General features: G+C 39.9%; 1 protein-coding gene across 4 annotated transcripts in view; it reads right to left on the bottom strand.

Moving 5' to 3' along the window:
- Positions 1–21434, bottom strand: part of CHD1 (chromodomain helicase DNA binding protein 1) — a 49034-nt gene that overhangs the window by 19437 nt on the left and 8163 nt on the right. For all 4 annotated transcript variants that reach the window (XM_035099672.2, XM_035099670.2, XM_035099673.2 and 1 more), the window contains exons 3-16: positions 14760–14961; positions 13319–13432; positions 12767–12834; positions 11650–11799; positions 10097–10356; positions 9451–9676; positions 8511–8611; positions 8055–8233; positions 7482–7609; positions 6408–6624; positions 3027–3116; positions 2568–2758; positions 648–836; positions 322–484 (exon numbers count right to left, since the gene is read on the bottom strand). In XM_035099672.2, coding sequence (XP_034955563.2) covers positions 322–484; positions 648–836; positions 2568–2758; positions 3027–3116; positions 6408–6624; positions 7482–7609; positions 8055–8233; positions 8511–8611; positions 9451–9676; positions 10097–10356; positions 11650–11799; positions 12767–12834; positions 13319–13432; positions 14760–14961 — 2278 coding nt within the window. The remainder of the gene's footprint in view (positions 1–321; positions 485–647; positions 837–2567; positions 2759–3026; positions 3117–6407; positions 6625–7481; positions 7610–8054; positions 8234–8510; positions 8612–9450; positions 9677–10096; positions 10357–11649; positions 11800–12766; positions 12835–13318; positions 13433–14759; positions 14962–21434) is intronic.

The following is a 21434-nucleotide window of genomic DNA, read 5'->3' as shown; positions in this document are numbered from 1 at the left end:
TGTATAGAATTCTTAGATTTAAAAAGCTACACTACACATTCAGGATATTGCTATGAAACAAGGTGAGGCAGTGGGCAAGCAGGGGGAGCATTCTCAGCTGCAGCACCGTGTTTGTGGAACTTCATCCCCAGATATGTTTACCTGGTAGTAGTAGTAGTAGTAGTAATAATAATAATAATAATAATAAATTATCTTTCCTAGGCCATTTAATTAACATTTAAAAACCCTGTAATCTGATCATTGCATTTTAATTTGTTTTATATACCAATTTCTTCTATATACAAACAATATATGCAGTTTTACAAAGACATGAAATTTTACCTGTAAGGCCTCCTGTTTAATATAGAATTCATTATCATCTGGTGGTTTAATGAGGTAGCAATGATTGCAACACTTTTTGAGCTCCATCATGACATTCAGAAAGCCTGAGGTACTGCCCTTTGAACCTTTACTTAAGGCTTTGTAATTCCTAGTTAAAATCCACCTGGTATTAAAAAAAGTGTATTGTCAGTAATGAAATTGTGGGAAACAATTTTTTTTTAAAAAAAAATGCTTGCAGGCAGGCAGGCAAACTCTTTACTGTATGAAAGAAACCTGCTCACTTTTCACTGTATGAATTATTTTGACAGCCACAGTAAATTACTTACTTATAATATTGCTTTTGCAATGCACTCATCTCCATTCTTAAAATTTGTTCAACCTTGGCAGGAAGGGATTTTTCTACGTCCTTCTTAACTCTCCTTAATAGAAATGGTTCGAGTTCTTTGTGAAGACTTGCATAGCCAAATTCCCTTCCTTTCCCATGTTCCTCTTCAAAATCTTCCCAAGAAGAAAACCTTCAATATAAAATGTAATATTCTAAATTGTGGCAGATTTTCAATATAACCATTGTGGCAGATTTTCAAAATAAACATACATGCTATGCCAGTAGTCTTACTGTACTATTATACATGACATCCTGGACATACACACAAGTTCTCAGACTTGAGAAAAACAAGCGTATAATCAGCCAAGTTAGTAAGCCAATAGAAAATTTGAATTATGAAAAATAATGACCCTTGTTTTTAGATGTTTCACTAAGTTCTATGCTACTTAGTTTTAAAGCAGCTTAAGCACTGTACCCATGGACTGCAATATCAAACCTATCCATTCTTAAGGAAATCAGCCCTGAGTGCTCACTAGAAGGACAGATCCTGAAGCTGAGGCTCCAATACTTTGGCCATCTCATGAGAAGAGAAAACTCCCTGGAAAACACCCTGACGTTGGGAAAGACTGAGGGCACTAGGAGAAGGGGACGACAGAGGACGAGATGGTTGGACAGTGTTCTCGAAGCTACGAACATGAGTCTGACCAAATTGTGGGAGACAGTGGAAGACAGGAGTGCCTGGCATGCTTTGGGTCCATGGGGTCACAAAGAGTCGGACACGACTAAATGACTAAACAACAACAAAGCACTGTACACATTCCTATACACACTTACTTAGCAGTAAGTCCCACTTGAATTCAATGGGACTTACTTCTGAGTGACACGCAAAAAAAGCAGCTCTGTTAATTTATTCTCCCTTCTTTTCTGATAGTTCATCCCCATTTTAATTTCCTTCCGCTTTGTTCATATTTGTCCATAAGAAAAATATGGGCAAGTAGCAATATTTAGGCTGCTGTCACTCTCTCAACATACTGAAGGAAAAGTAAAAGGTGAACAAACAAGACTTTACTGGGAGAGATATAAAAGATTCTACTGACAGAGACCACACAGATACAAAAACAAAAAACAAAACAAAACCCCACCCCTGCCTTCAAAGGGTTCTCCAATAATAACCAGCAAGATTCCTAGTACAGCCACAATGCTCAGGTTTTTATCTTAATAAAAATCTGTATAGTAGAATAAGTAGAAGTAAACAAATAATCAGAGTCTTTTCAGCAGCTTTCTGTAGTTACACAAATTTACAAACTGCTAACGTAAGCACCCTTTAAATTAAACTGGTCTAAGTGACTCTATTTAATTTATTTAAATTGGCTGTTGCTGTTTGAGGGTTTTTTTGTTTAAATTGCTATATTAGTTTTCTGTATTATTAGAATAATCATTACTATCATTTTAATTTTAACTTCCTGTTTCTTATTATTTTGCTTCATTACCCTAAAAACAAATCTATGTTGAAGATGTAGGGTTTACAAACAAATAAAAGTAGCTAGTATACCAGAAGACCATTATTTATCTTTATTGCGAGACTATATTGAAAATATACAAAACAAAGGTTTGTTCTCAACTAAATTCTACTCAGAGTAGACCCACTGAAATTAGTATATATAAATCGGGCATGCCCATTAATAGCCGAACTTAGCTGGACACAAGCCGGTTGTCACCATTATGCTCTGCCTGTAAGCTTCCCAGAGGCATTGAACTTTTTTTGTTGTTTTAACATGGTTCCAGTGTCACTTAAAGCAGGTTAACAACATAGACAAATACTCTCCAGACATTATGCACCAAAACAAAGCAAGAGACAAACCAGCAAAGCTGTAGTCCCTACCATTTTTCAATACATGGTTAGTATAGTAAGTTTACCTACTTATCTGGCATGATGAAGTGCAGCAAGGACCAAAGCTCTTTCAGGGAGTTTTGCAGAGGTGTTCCAGTGATAAGGAGACGATGATTGGACTTGAAGTCTATTAACGTCTTGTACAGGAGGGAATCATCATTTTTTAATCGATGGGCTTCATCTACTCCAATAAATGCCCAGTTCAGACCACCAAGGAATGACTGTTCAAATAAAATGAAAATGAATGACCTTTTGTTTCAGAGATTAAGAATTTGAAATGGCAATTTAAGTGATGCTGTAGAAAAAAGCACATCTAATCTATTAAAAACTTTCTACCTCCTTCCACAAAACTGAAAATGACTGCCTTTTTCACTAACAGAATTCACAAGTCACTTCTTCTATTGAACCTATGGACTGTTGACAGGCAAGTCTAGTTCCTTCAGTATTCTGCTTTCATTTTGAGAAGTGAGTGGTGGTCAAATTACTTACCTTATCCTTCAGTAAAATTTCGTAAGTTGTCAGAAGGATGTTAAATTTCAATCTTTTGGTCTGCAGATGCATCCATTCATGTGTTCTTATCTGCAGACAAAGTTGGTGAGAAATTAGGTTATGAAATATTTCTGTAAATTCTGATAATATTTGATGCTATTAGCGTCTAAATATTACCTGACACACAAGCTAAGTGCTCATAAATATGAAAGTGAGTAAGTAGGATCAGATTAGAATAGCTGCACAACCAATGCAATATACTTCTGCACCAGCGCAGCTTAACCTGTTTCTTTGTAACTGTCTTGCAACTGTTCCTTTGCAGCTATGTTACAAAACAGAGAAACTGATCCAACTTTGAATGTAAACCACACATGCAGTACACAACACAAGCCATTACCTTGCTCATTCTGGTCCTTCTAAAGCAGGCATCCCCAAACTGCGGCCCTACAGATGTTTTGGCCTACAACTCCCATGATCCCTAGCTAACAGGACCAGTGGTCAGGGGTGATGGGGATTGTAGGCCAAAACATCTGGAGGGCCAAAGTGTGGGGATGTCTGCTCTTCAGCCTTTATGGAAGAAAGATCCATTACGAATGATGTAACCAGAGGCAGAAGCCAGGGAACTAGCTTTTATTTACAAGCACGTTTCACAAAAGAAAATGCATATTTTGTTTTTTATTTACTTGTAAATCTCTATTTCCCTTGAGGAACAAGATAGCAGCCCAGACTGTGGCAAAGTCATTCCCTCGGGGATGAGAGGAAGCAAGATTAAGATTGATGAGGGAAGGGCTTTCTCTCAAGTCCACTGAATGAAAAGTCATTTATTAACTTATCAGCCTAACCTTTTCCACAAGGTTGTTACAAAGATAAAATTGGAATGGGGACCAGAATCAAGTAGGTTGCCCAGACCTCCTTGGTGGTATTAAAATGCTGTATTATTTCTATTTATCAACACATATTTTATATCCATGTATCTACTTATGTAAAACCTGTATCTAACTATCTGTGGAAGTGTGTGTAGGCTCACAGATATAATTATAAGTAAAGGTTCATAACTATATGAGAAGTCCGTAAGTAAAAAAAAACACTACCTTTTCAAGATCCCAACCTAGGAACTATGCCAAATAACCTAATGAGACAAGTTTCTGTTGCTCAACTGCCTGCTAATATAAATCTTGGTAGTACACACCTGTTTATATGAATTAGGCTTGTTTATTTGCCAACTGATACTGAAAGTCCAGAAGGCGTAACAGCACTGCTTAAAGCTCAACATATTCTTTGACTGAAATGAATTCTGAGGAATTCTATGGAATTCAAATTGTAACACAATTTGCCCAGGCAAGTGGTGATGAATACAGCAACGGACTTCTGTTATATCTACAAAGCAAGGAAATATCTTGGTTGTGCTGCTGTGAACTTCAGCATCCACAACTTGGAGCACCTTTTCTTCAGCAATTTGCTGAAGTACTTGAGAGACAGAATGGCTCGTTTCCTCCTATTTATTTCCAGGATGGTGAAAAAAATATGCCCAATGCTTCATGGGCTGGAACCATTTCTAAAGCTTGAAACTGAAGCAGATATGATTGGTTTTGTACAAGTGCCTGAGAAAGCTCTTCAATCATGTACTGGGCACGGACCAATTTCTAGATTAGTATCAGCACTCAATCATGCACATTTTCTAGGATCAACTGATCTGATGCTATCATCTCTCAGATTGCCAAGTCTATAAATGACTGCCCACATACAAGGCAGGACAAGAGGGTAATGCCACTGGTTAGAAAGCACACTGAGATACTTAGCAGGGTCTTGGAAAACCCTTTATCCTCTGATACCTGAAGTTGCTACACTACTGCAACTGCAATCCCCCCCTTTCAGGCAATAACATCTAATCCAGATTACGCTATTGGGCCTTTAGGAGAGTTGGGTCCTATGGCATGATGGGGATCTGCAGGCAGACATATGAAAACATTTAATTGGTTTGAAAATGGGTATCTGGTGAGTTGGGAGATCCTATAAACAGGTCCTTCTGAGTCTAGGCGAGTACTGCCTGAAGGCTCAATCATGATAGTGACAGACAGGAGAGGTTCTGTGGAACAGGATTGCTTTTGGCAAGGCTATAGTTACTACTGCTACCTGGCTAAATATATCTTTATATAAAGAGGGATAAAGAGTAACAGTTAATCATGTTCTTGCCTGAATGGTTTGTTCCTCAGAGTGGTCATCTCCCCCACCCCGCACCTGTTTTACTGTACAAATGAGGAACTGAAAGATGGAACTGTTATTCTGCAGTTCTTTTTTGTTTCCTAGCTTTCCTTCCTTCTCGCTCCCCCTCCCTTTTGTTCCAAAACACTTCTTTCTCTTTAGAGGGAGGAAAGCATCTCACCCCTGCAAATACAGTGGAAGCTCGGGTTGCTAACGTGACCCGTGCGGGAGGCACGTTCGCAACCCGCGTCTGTGCACGCGCTGGTCGCGATTCGGCGCTTCTGCCCATGCGTGTGCGCCAAAACCTGAAAAGACGCAACCTGAAGTAGCTGTAAGCCGAGGTATGACTGTAAATTACTTGGAGAATAACTTGTCAATCTGAATCCTGCATCATCAAAGAGAGACTGACTTCAAAGTAGCTCAAACTGTTGCCTTGTTCCCGAGAAAGAATTAAAGCTCCTCAGATACCGGAGTTAAATGTGCTTAATGCTTGATCAGTAGAACACTTTACTTCTTGATCAACTATGAGGAAGTTTATTTTAACTAGCAACAGCAAAAAAGCTGTCAGTGAATTTTATTAAGAACATTTGTAAATTAAAAGACTGTGTTAAAATATTGCTTAGTTCAAGGGTAACAAAGAAGATTACATCAAAATTATTGGAAGTATTATTTTCAGTTGCATTTGTAGTAAATTCAAAAGAACTGATAAGCATAATGTAAATTTCACATACATGCTAAGACCTATAGTTTCATGTTTTACAGTCCATTTCATTACTGAATAAAGCTATTATCTGTAAATTCTAATGAAAGTAATCAATTATTACATTTTAACTACTTGAGTTCAGTAAATTGAAGCTTGAATGAATACTGCTTCTTGGTTAGTTGGCCTCCCTCTGTCTTAGCAGACAATGGAAGAGTCTGTGCCATTTCCTAGATAACAGCAATGTACTTTGCAAAAATGAAAGGCTAATATTTCTCTGTTATTCAACCAAGTATCAAAATATTGAAGAATACACACTTTATTTTACTCACAAAAATATTAAATATTACCAAAATGAGTAACTCTTTAAAATAAATGTGAAATTTGGTTACTTTTAAATTTTCCAATACCATCTCTGTATAAGCACTAATTTCAGATCTACTAAGAATATGGTGACATTGTACTATTTGATCACTTACCACATTTCTGCTAGTAATATCCCCCAGATAAACTACAGCATTCATCTGGGGAGCCCATATCTCGATTTCTCTTTGCCAAGATGTCAAAGTGGAAAGTGGTACTACCAGCAAGAAAGGTCCATATAACTGGTGTTCATGAAACAAATAATTCAGAAAGGAGATAGTTTGTATCGTTTTGCCCAAGCCCATTTCATCTGCAAGAATGCAACTGTTGCTCCTGTAAAGTGAGGTATATAAAACATGGCAAATTTCAGAATGACAGTTGCAGGATTTCTCCCACAAGAGCAGATGTCACCATTTTGCAGTGGGTACAAGAGGAATCATTTTTTTGGGTGGGGGGGGGCAGTGGGAAAAAGACAACACTTCCCCAGGAAGGACTGGAGGGGGACATTTCAGAGCCTAGTAAAGACCCTGTTACCCCAAGGATTTTGAGAGGGGCTTCTGTTCCCTCCCACAAGGAATTTTGGGGATAAAGCCACTTTCCCCCAGGATAGCAAAATTTCATCACTGCAAAGTGCGAAAGGGTGGCAAAAAAGGCCACCCTTTTCTCAGGAAAGTCTAGTGTATGGAAATATCCCCCTCAGCATATGTCACTGGTGGGGTTAGGTCATGGGCATGTGTACTATTGGACAACGGGTGCAGCAAAGCGATTCAGAAGCTCAGGTAGTCACTAACAGGGCAGAAATGCTTTGTTAATGAATGGCACAATCTGACCTAGGATCTGAGAACCTTCCCCCGTTCATTCAACTTGTAATTCAGGGTACACACAGAATCAACACACACCATTTAAACACAAATATTAAACAATTAAAACTGAACCATGTCAGTTGAAGTCCTATCTTCAGATTTTAGCTAGCTTACAGTTTTTGATGATCATGCTATTTTTTTTTTAAGTCTGCATGGAAATAAGAATGGGATAAAAATAACTATTTTTGTACAAGCCATTAAACATAACTACCACATGCACACAGATATGCCAATGTGTATGACTGTGTTCCTGTTAAGCTTGTAAAATAAAATAAAAATACGCGTGTGTATTTATCATATAATTGTAACATTTTATTATGCACTTACTTGCACCAAGAGTGAGCTAACCAGTTCAGTCCATTTAACTGATAATCTCTTAGCTCTAAACCTTCATGCCCTCCAATGTAAGATGGTTGTTTCTTGAGGGCCACAAACCTTGGCCTCTGCTTTAAAACCTGGCAAAAGAAAGGTGGTGAGAATATCACTTCTTCCAATTCAAATATAGAAAATTAAAACAATCGTTATACAAGTGAAAAACTGAATTACTACAGCAAAGGACTAACTTCCACCCCGAGCATCATGCTTAAAAAATAGTTCTTAAATAGTTGAAACCATTAAATCCTATACTACTTCTTGTTGGATTAGATTTCACATACAGCAGATGAAGTGATAAAGCTATGCCTAGCATCACTCAGTCAAATGCTCCTCTATACAAAATAATTCAGTGACACAGAAAATAAGACATTGGGAAGAATGTTAGGCTTAATCCCTTATTCCTAACCAATGGTATTCTATGCAGGTTTCTTCTTTTTGAATTGAGCTACCATTTGCAAAATGCTTGACACTGGATACCACTTCAACTGAAGGAGACATTGTTAAAAGAAACACTAATGTACCCACCTTACAGTCCTTAAAAGGAGTTGTCTTGGATTGATTTCTGCTAAAATACTCGTCAATGCGTGACTGGAATTTTTTTGCAATGAGAGCACCATCTTCCCAGCTGCATTCTGAGTAAGGGAGACCCTGCCATTTACAATAATAATCTGGATAACCTGCTGCTGACTTCTGATTTGAATGAGCTGTGGAAAATATATGTTTAAAATGAAAGTTAACACTGTAGTTTCTTATTCAGATGACACATAATTATGCTCAAATAAGGCACTATGCTGAACAACTCATGAATAGATGACTAACTTATGGATATAGCTGTAGGAAAACTAACATGTACATTGGAAGTCTTTAAAATAGTTTATAAAATATGAGATACAACTTCTTTCCAACTACATGAACACTGAAAAACACAAATGCATGCATTATCCCAGTATATTATTTTCAGTTTCAAAATCTGCCACTTACCAATTATTCTTTCTACTATTTGATACTGTTTGTGCAAATCATCTGTGAGTTCTTGCTGGCAGTTATAATATTCCACATCTTCTGGAGAAGCATTTTTTAACCTGGAATGAAATTACACAGCGTATTCATTATAGCCCTGTGAATGATTAGTTTATTCTTCTTCAAACTTTCAACAGAAGTACAGGAAGACTGATTAGAAACTTTTCTTGTGGGAGGCGGGGGGGGGGGAAGAGATGAAAGGTAAGTAAATTGGAAATCTATAAATAAAGTTAGAAAGCACAAAATGGAGGCAACATTCTATTATTCTCCCTCTTTTTATCTTTGCAACAGTCCCACAACATAAATGAGGTTCAGTTGATATAAGTACGTAAGTGGAATCCATATTTTCATTAATTCTTTCTTACCTAATGTAGCCCCTCCATCCTACCAAAAGGATATCGGTCCTTCTGGAACAGTATGGAATATGGCAGGGACAGACTACATGGAGTGGTCTCCAAGTGCTGTGGACTACAGCTCCCATCACCGCTGCTAGCATGGCCCAGGATATGAGCTGTAGCCCAAAAACAGCTGGAGGGCACCACACTGGTTATCCCTGTAATATGGCTTAAAGGGCTGCAATTGAGAAGAGGGACTGGTGAAAATTGGGTACCTCACATTGTTGTAGTGGAAGCGTTTCTGCTGGCTCAAAGCCACAACTGGATATAGCACACAGTAACTATTAAGAATCCCGCATAATGCTGAACCTTAAATCTGCAGATCAACAGTACTATAGTACTTTGAATTGTTTTTTTTTAAAAAAAACATTATGAATGAATTACATCTGCCTTATTCAGCATTCTGCCAATTATGTTCACGCATGAACAAAGACTTGTGCCAAATGAACACTTCAGTAATATACAATATGTGCTTGTATTATACTTTTATGATAAGCAATACTTGCCACCGTTTTGTTTCTTGATCCTTTTTCTTATAGTTGTCCAGTTTCTTCATTCCTTTAACGTTCTGCTGTTTCAGGGTTTCTTCAGTTTCCCAAGTGTTATGGATGTGAGACCAACCTTTCCATTTAATCAAGTACTGCACGTCACCAGGTTCTGTTGCTTTATCAAATCCTGCATTTGGATCTCCATCAGCTTCAACTGCATAGATAGTGGTTGTAGCACCAGTTGCTGAAGAAGAGCATGACAACAGCATCAACTGCAATACTAAATGGCTTTAGATAGAACAGCAAACATTGTTAGATTGGTTTTAGATGACAGAAGCATCTGTAATTACTCCATGAAGTTGTACTAGAATGCTGGTATTTAAAAGTTCAATACAAACTATATTAACGCCAGAGGTATATGTTGAAACAAACATATACAGCAAAACTACAGCAAATAAAGAGAAAAAAAGGACAACACTGAAACAGCATATATAATCAAAATATTTTGTAATACATACAAAAAAACTAAGTTTGATTAACAAGGATGTTAAAATATCAGTTACTGTATCATATACAACATGTATTTCTCACATATTTCATCCAACAGAAATAATTTGAAACATTCATCCACTTGAGAAATTTTACAAATATAAATCAGTATTACCTCCTTTTCGTCCAATGCGGCTATCCATAAATTTTTCAATTGTCTCAAATTCATCTTCTTCAGGTTGTGGGACATCTTCTCCACAGACTTCCAGCAGATCATCTGAATCTGTCTTTGCTTCTTCAGCTTCTTTGTAACTAACATTTACTGTTGCCTGGCGGCGAGATCCTCTTTTATCATAATCGTCATCGTCGTCATCTGATGAGTCAAGCTGCCTTTTCTTCTGCCCCCCACTTTTCTTTCCACTTTTTTGCTTTATTCTTAAACATTTGAAGAACAATAAAAGAAAAACAGACTTTCATAACACTCATCAGTAAAATCCCTAGAATAAATGGCACGCAAAGATGCTCAAAGCCCTGCAGGTTGTGCTGGAGCACCAATTTTTATTAACTTCCTGTAGTAAATCTCTGAATCTGCAAACTGTCAGATTTCTAAAGCCTTTGTCACCACATTCTAACCAGTTGACTTCGCCACAGCCCAATGCTTTTCTGTACTCTGGTCGTTGCCACTGCAGTCAATCAAAAGGAATAAAATATAATATTGACAGGACCCAGGAAAGCATTTGAACACTGTGAAATAGAGAATTAGCTTATATGTGCCTTCTCCTTCTGTCTCATCTGAAAATGATCCAGACACAGGGTGATATCTCTATAAAAGAGAAAGCAAGTTCTTTAGAAGAAAAACTAAGCTGACGGCTGAACTACGGGTAGGAAGCATCTCCCATTAGTATCTTTTAAGGATGCACCTTGTTTTTAGTGTTTTAAGTCGTTTTTAATTGTTTTTAATTTAATAAATTGTTTTTAAAAGTTGTTTTAAATTGTTTGTTTGTAGCACTGTAACCTACCTTGGGACTTTAGGATGAACAGTGGATAATAAACCACCACCTTAATTCATTACCCTAATCATCATAATTTGGTCTCTTGAATGTTACTATTGATGTAGCAATTTCCCTCTACAGTGATATAATTATTTCTGGCTAAGAAATGGGAACTGCACAACAAAGAACCTTAAGGCGATGAACCCAACACAAAACCCTCCAGAAACTGAAGGTCACAAACAGGAAAAGATGTTATGCCAGGGGTGGAGAGACACCAGGAGACACAGGAATGTTGGAGAAGGAATAAGGAACTACGACACAACTGGCTGGTGCTATGGTGCCTGGGATATGAAGTCAAGCCATAAGGCACAATTGATCTCTCATGCAGCCTCCCATTTTTCTTAACTATCTTCAATAAAGGAGGAAGACGGGAAGCTGTAAAATCGACTCCACTTGTCCTTGGAGCACAAAACTTGCAAGACAGAAAATCAGCCCAAGCTTTGGCCTAAAGCAGTCTAAATTAGATAGAAGATCATTCTGCTATGGAGGCAAGAAAAATAGTAAATATATGGAGATGCCCCCTCAGCCAAAAGACAACTTTTTCTTCTTCTGCATCCTAGCGTACAAAAACAAGCTTATCTACTTACTGGACTCCTAGATGTCAACATGTAGGGAGGATATTTATATTTATCCAAACAAGGGGGACACTTTACAATCTAAAATATTTTTCACATACCTGCTTGGAGGCTTCCTGCTCTTGACTTTGTTTTTTGGCTCATAGTCAGATTCGCTCTCTTCACAACTGCTTTTATCTCTGCTTTCTTCCAAATCAGAATCTGAAGCAGTTCCAGAGACAGACCCTGACCCAGACATTTGCCAGTCTTCACTACATAAATTAAAATTACAAAAAAACACATTTATATACCTAAATATAGATCAACAGAAGTTAGAATCATCTTATAAAATCAATTTTTTTCAGTATAAACTTTTAGGGGAGTGAGTCACTATCCTGACATTTTTGAAAACAGCAATGTTGAACAATAGTGAAATTAGCAGAAAAATATATATAGATGGAAGGGGTTATGGGGAAAGGGTTAAAACTTTAACTTTACATGACTGAAATCAACAGTTAATGATTTACAGGAATTTGTGGGATATTTAAGTATGTAGTTATTTGCCACTTTGTTTAAAAATTCTATCTCTACAGCTTTTCACACAGTTTAAGAACTATCTGGGATGATTCCAGATTCATTAAAATGAAATGCTAACTATAGATTTTCCACGTTAATGACTTTTTCTCACTGCCATCAATACTCAAACCTTCATATATTAAATAAACGAAGTAGTATGTAAATTCTAGGGAAAGCTTTTAAATGAAGTAAATCTCAGTGAAGCAAGGGGCACAGAACTGTCCTGACCTAGTAACATGCTTTGGAGGCATTATATCAGTATATATAAGTGTGATGTCAGAGACCAGATCTGCCTCAGTGAGAGAATGATGGGGTGATAGAAAGCAAACATTTTGGTTGGCCAACTGCACAGAAAACATTCACCAGATTACACTTAAGGGGCTTTGACCTCTTGAAAAGAAATATGTTCTGGTCAATTAAACTCCTAATACTGTTGCAGTTGTATGTTTCTAAAATGAGAATGTTTCCATGCTAAGCTCTTAAATATGCAAATCCTGACGTGTCACTATATGGATAGCCATAAAAGTATACAGATAAGCAAGTAGTTTACTCACTGGATACTAAGCAACCTCTGAGATAAAATAACATTGATAACATCATGTGCTCTACTTATCAGATAAATTTATAACACTACATCAAGCTATGTAATATTTAATTTCCTACTCTTTATGTTTCTTCCTCTTGATTTCACTGGATGAGTCATCGGCAGAATCTTCACTACTTGATGAATCCTACACAGAAAAACAAAATATAAGGTCCATAAGGATGTAAACAAACCGTCATTCTCCTAACACTGCTATACCATTTCAACACCGAAGTTGCAGGTAATTTTGCAGGTAAGATGAGGAAGGATGGTACTGTACATTAAGTTTGGATGGCAAGGGACATTTGAAAAGTTGATCCTCAGTCCAGCTACTGATTGCCTCATTAAAGCTGCTTGTCAAATTAGCCCCTGAATTGGTCCTCCAGCCCTTTTGAACTCGACACCTTTTTTTCTTTTACAAGGGAATTAGAATACATATATTATAATCTTGTCAATACTGAAAGGAAGAAGAAAGGTAACAGTTCGCATCTACAGTGGTATACAGGACAATGATTTGAAGGGTAACTTTACTTAACGAATGCTTTGACTCTGTTTTCTCTTTTAAGATACGGGCATTGCCTAGTAAAAATCTGTGTTTACATTTATATTTAAAATACTAGCTCTCTATTCACCTCTTCTGAGCCACTGTTTGAGGATGCTGCTTTTGACTGCTGCTGCTGCTGCTGCTGTTTCCTGAGCATTGCTGATCTCTGTACAGCCAGAATACTTGGGTTTGATTTCCAAAACTAAAGCAGAATTCAAATAAAAACATTATGTAGTCATATAAAACGCAAGCAATAAAATACATTCTTCAGTTAAGTCCCAAACTTTACAAGAAACAGGCAGATCCTAAATACAAGAAAAGTTATCTTAATCACTGTTCAGAAGCCTTACCTTAAGAAACAAATGAACACAATTGAAATATATCTACATTTCTTTCACTGACAACATAGAAATAATAAATTAATTCCAAACTGCAACATCATCAACTGGCACTTTTAAATAGTCCTTTTAAGCACTGTCTCACCAGGCATGCTATATTGGAGGGTCTATTGTGAACTTGATTCCATTGTTTGGTTGCAGGCACATCTAATATGGCCTGCTCATCTGGGACGGGGAGGCATCATTTGTTGCACAGAATGGCCACAGCTGTTCCATGGAGACCCTCTGAGACAGCTTGGGGGGGTGGGTGGGGTGGCCACCTGGTCCCGCTCACCTTCGACTGCAGCAGATCTTCCAGGTGAGGGACAGGCATCTCCTTCTGGGCCTATCAGGGGCAGAGGCTTGTGGACTGCACCTAGCCCACCTCTAGTTTATATAAGGGGGAGGCCAGGTGCAAGCCACCCTCTTCGCAGATTTTGAATGGCTCAGGTGAAACACCACAGCATGACACACCAAATTCAAACCACTCCAACTAAAATATGCCATGCTGAATTTGTGCATGTTTTAAGGTGGGGTGGCATGGGGACTTGATTCAACAACTGAAACAGTTAAAGTTATATTGATATGCTAAGGATATCATGTCATCGTCAAAACCGCATCTAAAAGGTTATAATACTGTTGCCTTTTGTGTGGCAAAAAATAGACACGATTCTTTAATATTTTGTAAGTTCCTTCTAAACTTAAAAGAGACTTTTACTTAAGGGTTGCCAGAAACATCCAACGTATTCACTGCTGCATGAACTGAGTTCCATATGTGGTACTTCTCTTTCCTCATGAATTCTTGCACCCACCAGACCTGCTCTGGAGGGTGTTCCAATCCTCTAGAGCAGATTTTGAGGGTGCATGGGAGAGGAGGGTGAAGTTGTGCGAGCGCAACTCTGTTACACAAATGGAATGGCACTAGTGGATACAACACACATTGCTAAATAACCCAGGCAGTGTTAATGTCAACACTGGGCATTTCTTAGAAATGTGAAAGTTTGGCACTGCTGCCATCTGATATTTTTATCAGCATTTCCAATGTTTCATATTACTAAAGTATTTTCTAATTTACACTATGTATGCAGATGCTCACTTAATACAACAACCATTTAAATAGAGTTTCCCATATGTGGAGAGAGTCCACCTTACCTCAGCTCCATCAACCTTTGGAGGTTTAGCCTGGACTTTCTTTTCCTTAGATGTATCAGACTCAGATTCTGATTGACTGCCAGACTCTGAACCAGAGTCTGAATCGCTGCTTCCCGATTGGCTGCTACTTCCATTGCTACTGCTTCCAGAACTTGAACCAGATCCAGAACCTGATGCTGAACCAGAATCATCATCTGACTGGCTGCAATTTTAAGTTAAAAGTAAATATTATAAGAAGGTTGAAGAACAGATCCAGGTGTGCAGTCCTCATTTAAAAGCCCCTTAGTGTTAGCCTTAGATAGTAAATGTTGTTGCTTCAACAGTATGCCCAGCTGATTATCAGTCTTTGCAGCAATGCCTGCATCTGGAAGTTGGAGTTCTCCCAATAAATCTCTCAAAACGAGTGTCAATGAATTAAGGACCCTGGAATAAGCTTCTTCTTTTTTGGAACACACATACTTAGAACATAGGATAAAGTACAGAATGGAATGACCTCAGACATCTAGTTGCTAGGTAACTGAACACTGCATGCTGGACAAGGGAATGTTGATGTTTCCCCATCCAGATAACAATTGCTCAAATGTTAATAACACCCTATCAAGACCTTGCCACGTGCTTTAGAGCTATGGACATGCAGTTGCATGCTTTTGCTTACATTTGCAAACAAGCAGCTTCCTCCGACAGACAGACAAAAATTTGTTTTAAACTTCAGACTCATATATTTAGAATGTAGTTTTTCTAATGGCTTGTGTTGTGGAGCTTGGCAACCAATAGTTGATATATTTCAAACAGAGCGATACACACAGATCTCTGACTGGTTTGAGGCTGTGTAGTAAGGATTCACTAGCCAGGGGAGGGCTTTTCCCCAACCCTATCTCCCCAAAACAAGCCAATTGATAAAAATGCTGCCACCACCCTTTGCAAATAACTGCTGCCAGCCCAGACAGAGGGAAAAGGGATAAGTCCCTCTGCTTTTCCAGCTGCACATCCTGTGTTCACTTTCCGTGAGCACAACTAAATTCCAAAACAGTAGGAGCGAGCAGTCTGGAGCACTTTAGACTTAGCTTTGCCTCGTGGAAGTTCCCCAAAAATCCACAGACTAGAAATAATCTTTTTCAGGTTTATTTAAAGAAAACCACATATCATATCAGAATTACATAGTTCCCAATTACAGGTTACAGGTAAACAAAATAAAAACATTGTAAAATATACTGACTAAACTCGAGAAAGTACTCACAAACAGAACAGAATTTACTAACACCTTGGCTCCCTCTCCCGAAGGTAGGAATCAGGCAAGAGTCTTAGGCAAGTTCCTCCAAGAAGTGACTAAAAGCCTCTGCTTAGAGCAGGGCTAAGAGCAATTTCCATTACAAAGAACGGGACTTTTTATCCAGGAGGGAACTTTTTATCCAGGAGGGAAAGTTTGAATTAATCAATTAACATACTTGTTTAATTAGGGACTAGCCAATAGCCGATTGATAGACATCCATCTTATAGCTTGACAGGACAAAAGCCAGATGTATATGATTTACCCATATCAAAGAAATAACTAAGGCACTCCCTTCTCCTATTCCCTGACACCTCCCCATGTAGCTGGCAAAGGTTAGACGCCCTTTCACAGCTAAGCCTTATCCTGCAACCAACCCATAATTGAAAATTACCCCCTCTTTCTTGTTATCTCACACAGAAGGCAATTAGCACGGAAAGGCACTTCACACAAGGCTCTTAAAGAAGACCAGAACACATTCCAGAAAAAGGTCGGCATAGCCCATTTCCCAAAATGCCGCGCTTTCTCAGTTCCAGAATGCATTCTACCATGAACCCCAGTTTCTGGTTATTCCCAGAGTCCTCTATTTCACTAAAGGCTGACATTAAGGAAATGGAGCCTGTTATTGCTTGCAAAGTGAGAGCTCTTATGACCTACAAGTGTGTACCCTGTGAGAAGATGCACTAAGACAGGCAGGGAGTGATGCCCAGTGGATTGCCACACAATGTGCCAATGACTACTGCCAGAGCATTCAACTTGCTGCTGTCAGTGGTAACACTTGCAAAATGTACACAGGCATGAAGAAAGCCTTGTACAAACCATCAGGAAAACTGCACCACTAAAAACCTAGTTGGGAGAGATCATCACAAGCTGCAACAAGTAGATGAAGCAATGAGCAGAGTACCATCAAGAACTGTACTCATAAGAAAACATGGTCACTGACACAGCAGTTGACAGTGTCCACACTTTGCCCGTCTTGAAAGAGCTGGATGTTCCTCCCTTGGCGAGCAGAAGAATGCCATAAACTCCCAGGAATGCAGTAAATTTGAAAGAGAAATAACAAACCTAGTACCCCACTCTTGCTCAGCATCATTAAGCAATTTTCTGAATTGGTCCTGTTTCCATTTATACTATTTTTAATGGGAAAATAGCACTGCAGAAAGGTCTCCATCAATAATTATTAGTGGCAATAGCTATTGGTCCTATGGCTCTGAATACCTGTTGGTGGAGAACATTAAAGGGTGAAGGCCATTGTTGTCATGGGACATCTAGTATGCCACTGCGGAAAATCGGATGGTGGCCTATTTTCAGCAGGGGCTCTCTTTACGTTATTATAAATGTTATCACACCTACATATCCAATTGAAATGAGGTGTCCTCCAAATTGTTGTTTGAATAAAGTAGAATCATGCACACACTCTCTCTATTTATAATCACCACAGCTTGCATTAGTAATGTTTATAGGTATCAGATGGTCTGCAGAGTACTTGACATAAGACAATTCCATTTATGATTTCCAAATACTAAATTGATTAACATTGAGTCTTGGAAACAATGATTTTCTTCAGGTCAAGGAGGGGGCTATTCTACTGATAACCTCCCTAGGTCCATCAATGCAAAGGCTTTATTTTGTGTATTTTTTAAGCTTTCACATCTGCAGCAAAATAATCTCTTCATTACTATTTGCATATCAACTTCTATTATTTCAATATGTTATTTCTAACTAGATGGATGTGATTTCCCTACTAAAACTTGATGTTAGTAATATACAATTTCTGTATTGGCTAGGATCCATTATTATTAATCTGTTCCCAACCTAGCTAAGGTGTTGATTTAATCAATTTGACCATACTATACAAGTGCCTCCAGATTGAAATATCATTTCCCCCTCCCCCATTGCATTTCATTATCAGCTTTCAGTTTCCTGTTCACCTACTCATCAGTTAATAAAAAGCAATTATATAAGTATCAGTTAAATTTGTAAGTGTTTCAGACAAACTAATTAGACATCATTTTGTTCATACACACACACACACACACACACACACACACATATACGTAAACTGGGCATGTGTGTTCCTCTCCAATGTTCAACAAAACCGCTGGACTGATTGCATTCAAATTTTAACACAAAGTCAAACGTGACTGAAATAGCAAGCTCATACCGTTTTCAAAGACAAATGTCACACCTGGGCCACGTAAAAACCCAAACGCCTGTGTTCAAAAACACACAACTCACCCTAAAGTGCATGTTGGTAAATAAAATCAGGAGACCTTGCACAACAGCGGCCTCTAGCAGTGGCTACACTGGTACTGCAGGTAGGAAAGCTTCCCACTCCACAGCAGCTTAGCTCGGCTTTGCAGACTAGGCCAAGTAGAGGTCTGCAGACTAGGCCAAATAGAGGTGGGGGCTCCCCTGGGTGGGGGATGGGGGAGGAGGGGATGGGAAAGGTCATGGATCGGGACAGACTGGGGCCAATCACAGGGGTGAGCCGCGGGGGGTGGAGGGAGGAGTTTGAAGGGGGACTCTGAGGGCCCATTTAACAGACTAATCCACAGTGGGGCCAACAGGGGAGTCTGAAGGGGGACTCTGAGGGCCCATTTAACAGACTAAGCCACAGCAACGCATGGCAGGGCCAGCTAGTTTGAGTATAACATTGCATTCAGATGATCACACCTTGGCCTAATAACAAAAAACAAAACAAAACACATAGACCACGGGTGTCAAACACAAGGCCCGGGGGCCAAATCCGGCCCGCCAGACCTCGTCATGTGGCCCGCCGAGCGCCCCAGCCAGCGGGACCCAGCAGCGGGACCTTGCTGCTGAAGCGCAGCGCCAACAAACAGCTGGGGGCAGGGGGGTAGAAAGGCAGCCGGAGCAGCGCTGGGTGGAGTGCCCCGAGCCACAGCAGGAGAAGGAGGAGGCAGCTTGCCAGGTCAGCGCCCGGCAGCGCTGCACGGAGAGTCCCGAGCCTCTGCGACGCAGCAGTGCTCTGTAGCACTTTGAATCCTCCTCCTCCTGCCACGGCTCGGCGCCTGGAAACGGCTGCTGCTGCTACTGAAGCACAGGCAAAGCACCCAGCAGCACCGCGTGGAGGAGGAGGATTCAAAGTGCTACAGAGCACTGCTGCATCCCAGAGGCTCGGGACTCTCCGCACGGCGCTGCTGGGCACCGACCCGGCAAGCCGCTGCCTCCACCTCCTCTTGCCTCACCTCCTCCTCCTGCCGTGGCTCAGCCTCATAAACGTGAGCTCAGCAGCGGCTCAGCCTCACGAACGTGCAACTCTGAGGCTTTACGCACTTCTCCTAAAACGGACACCCGCTGCCTCATGCTGCACGGGAAATGCTTTTTGCCCCTGGGTCCCTTCGCGCTCTTTTCTGGCGCTGAATCAAGGCGGCGACCCCCCCTTCCCTTTCTTTCTTCCTCACTCTCGTTCTTATTCTTTCTTTCCCTCTCCTTCCTTCCTTCTTTATCTCTGTCTTCTCTCCCTCTTTCTTTTTCTTTCCTTCTTTATTTTTTCTTTCCTACTCTTCTTTCTCTCACCTCTTTCCTTCCTCTCTCCCTCCTGCTCCCTCTTTTCTTTCTTCCTTCCTTCCTTCCTTCCTTCCTTCTTTCTTCCTCTCCCTCTCCCTCATTCTTATTCTTTCTTTCCCTCTACTTCCTTCTTTCTCCCTTTCCATCTTCTCTCCCTCTTTCTTTTTCTTTCCTTCTTTATTCCCTTCCTTATTTCCTACTCTTCTTTCTCTCCCCTCTTTCCTTCCTTCCTCTCTCCCTCCCACTCCCTCTTTTCTTCCTTCCTCCCTCCCTCCCTCCCCTCCCCTCCCCTCCCTCTCCCTCTCCTCAGAAACATAGGATGCTGCTTTATACTTCTGGCCCTTAAACCCTGGAACCAGGAGAGCAGCTCCAGTGAGTCAACCTCAGCCAGTCCCTTTGGTGAAGGGTGGTGGCTCACTGGCAGAACATCTGTCCTGCATGCAGAAGGACCCCAGCATCTCCAGGTACCAGTAGCTCCTGCATGAAACCCTAGCGAGCCTCCACCACCCAGTGCAGTTACCAAAAATCATTTTTCAATAAATTGTACAATAATTGTACATTTGAATATCTACTTGCCATTATTCTGACTATGTTTCTGCTTTCAGAGCTAGTTATTACTTACATTATTACAATAAACAGTAATAATTGAATGCAGTGACAATAATTTATGATAATAAAGAGTGGACACATAGTCCTACAGATACAACCGGCCCTTTGAGGGTGACCAAACTGCTGATGCGGCCCCCGATGAATTTGAGTTTGACACCCCTGACATAGACAATTTGTTCCTTCCTTCTCACAGGTTGGGAAATAAGCCAGGAATTCTCAGGATCAGTTTTACTACTGAACTGGAAAACTATGGCTTCTAAAAAAGTCAAGATATAACATCACAGTTTAAAGTTACAGTGGTACCTCGCAAGACGAATGCCCTGCAAGGCAAATTTTTCGCAAGGCGAATGCGTCTTGCGATCTTGATGGTGACTCGCAAGACGAATTCGTTTTGCGAAAAATTCGTCTTGCGAATCGCGGTTTCCCATAGGAATGCATTGAAATTTAATTAATGCGTTCCTGTGGGCAAAAAAAAGAAATTTCAATGCATTCCTATGGGAAACCGCGATTCGCAAGACGAATTTTTCGCAAAACGAATTGACTCGCGGAACGAATTAAATTCATCTTGCGAGGCACCACTGTAGTTTCATAACATGGCGTCTTTGGAAGCCATTAACCTATTGTGCCCAGTTTCAATATAGTGAGAAACTATAGTTAACAGAAACTTCCTGGCTTTCATTTGCTCATGCAACATGAAATAGCTGCATGAGGAGGAACAGGTCTCATTCAAATATCCTTTGAGATATGATCATCCAAACATGACAAGTATCTTGCTATATTTACTTCATACACTATCAGAAACAGTATTTTAAATTAGCCAAGAATGGACTTTGTTGGAGCAAGCATAATATCCAATCCTTAACTTTAATATGAAAACTCACGAGCTCCTTAATTGTTGCTAAAGCAGCAGGTGCAATTTTGTGAGATCTGGTGCTTCTGGGGTTTGAACATGGGACCTTCTGCATACAAAGCAGATGCTCTACCATTGAGCTACCCCCTTGCTGCAGCAGGTGCATTTTTGGTTCAAGTTTGTTTTGCTATTTTCAATAGGTGATATTCAGTCAGTGCTCCCAGAACCAGTGTGTCAGAAGTGGTTAGCCACTCACGGGAAAAGAGACAATGTGATTTTTGCCAATTCCCCTCCCTAGGTAGCTCCTAATACCACCCTCAACATCAACTCGAGGTTCAGATCATTTTTTGGGGGGGGGTGCTGCTACTGCTAGGATGTTGGGAAGTGGAACAAAAATGGCCTCTCATCTTCCCTG

The sequence above is a fragment of the Zootoca vivipara genome, chromosome 11, assembly GCF_963506605.1.
Source record: "Zootoca vivipara chromosome 11, rZooViv1.1, whole genome shotgun sequence".
NCBI classification, from domain to species: Eukaryota; Metazoa; Chordata; class Lepidosauria; order Squamata; family Lacertidae; genus Zootoca; species Zootoca vivipara.
The sequence above is the reverse complement of the archived record's forward strand: the minus strand, read 5'-3'. Positions and strand labels throughout refer to the sequence as shown.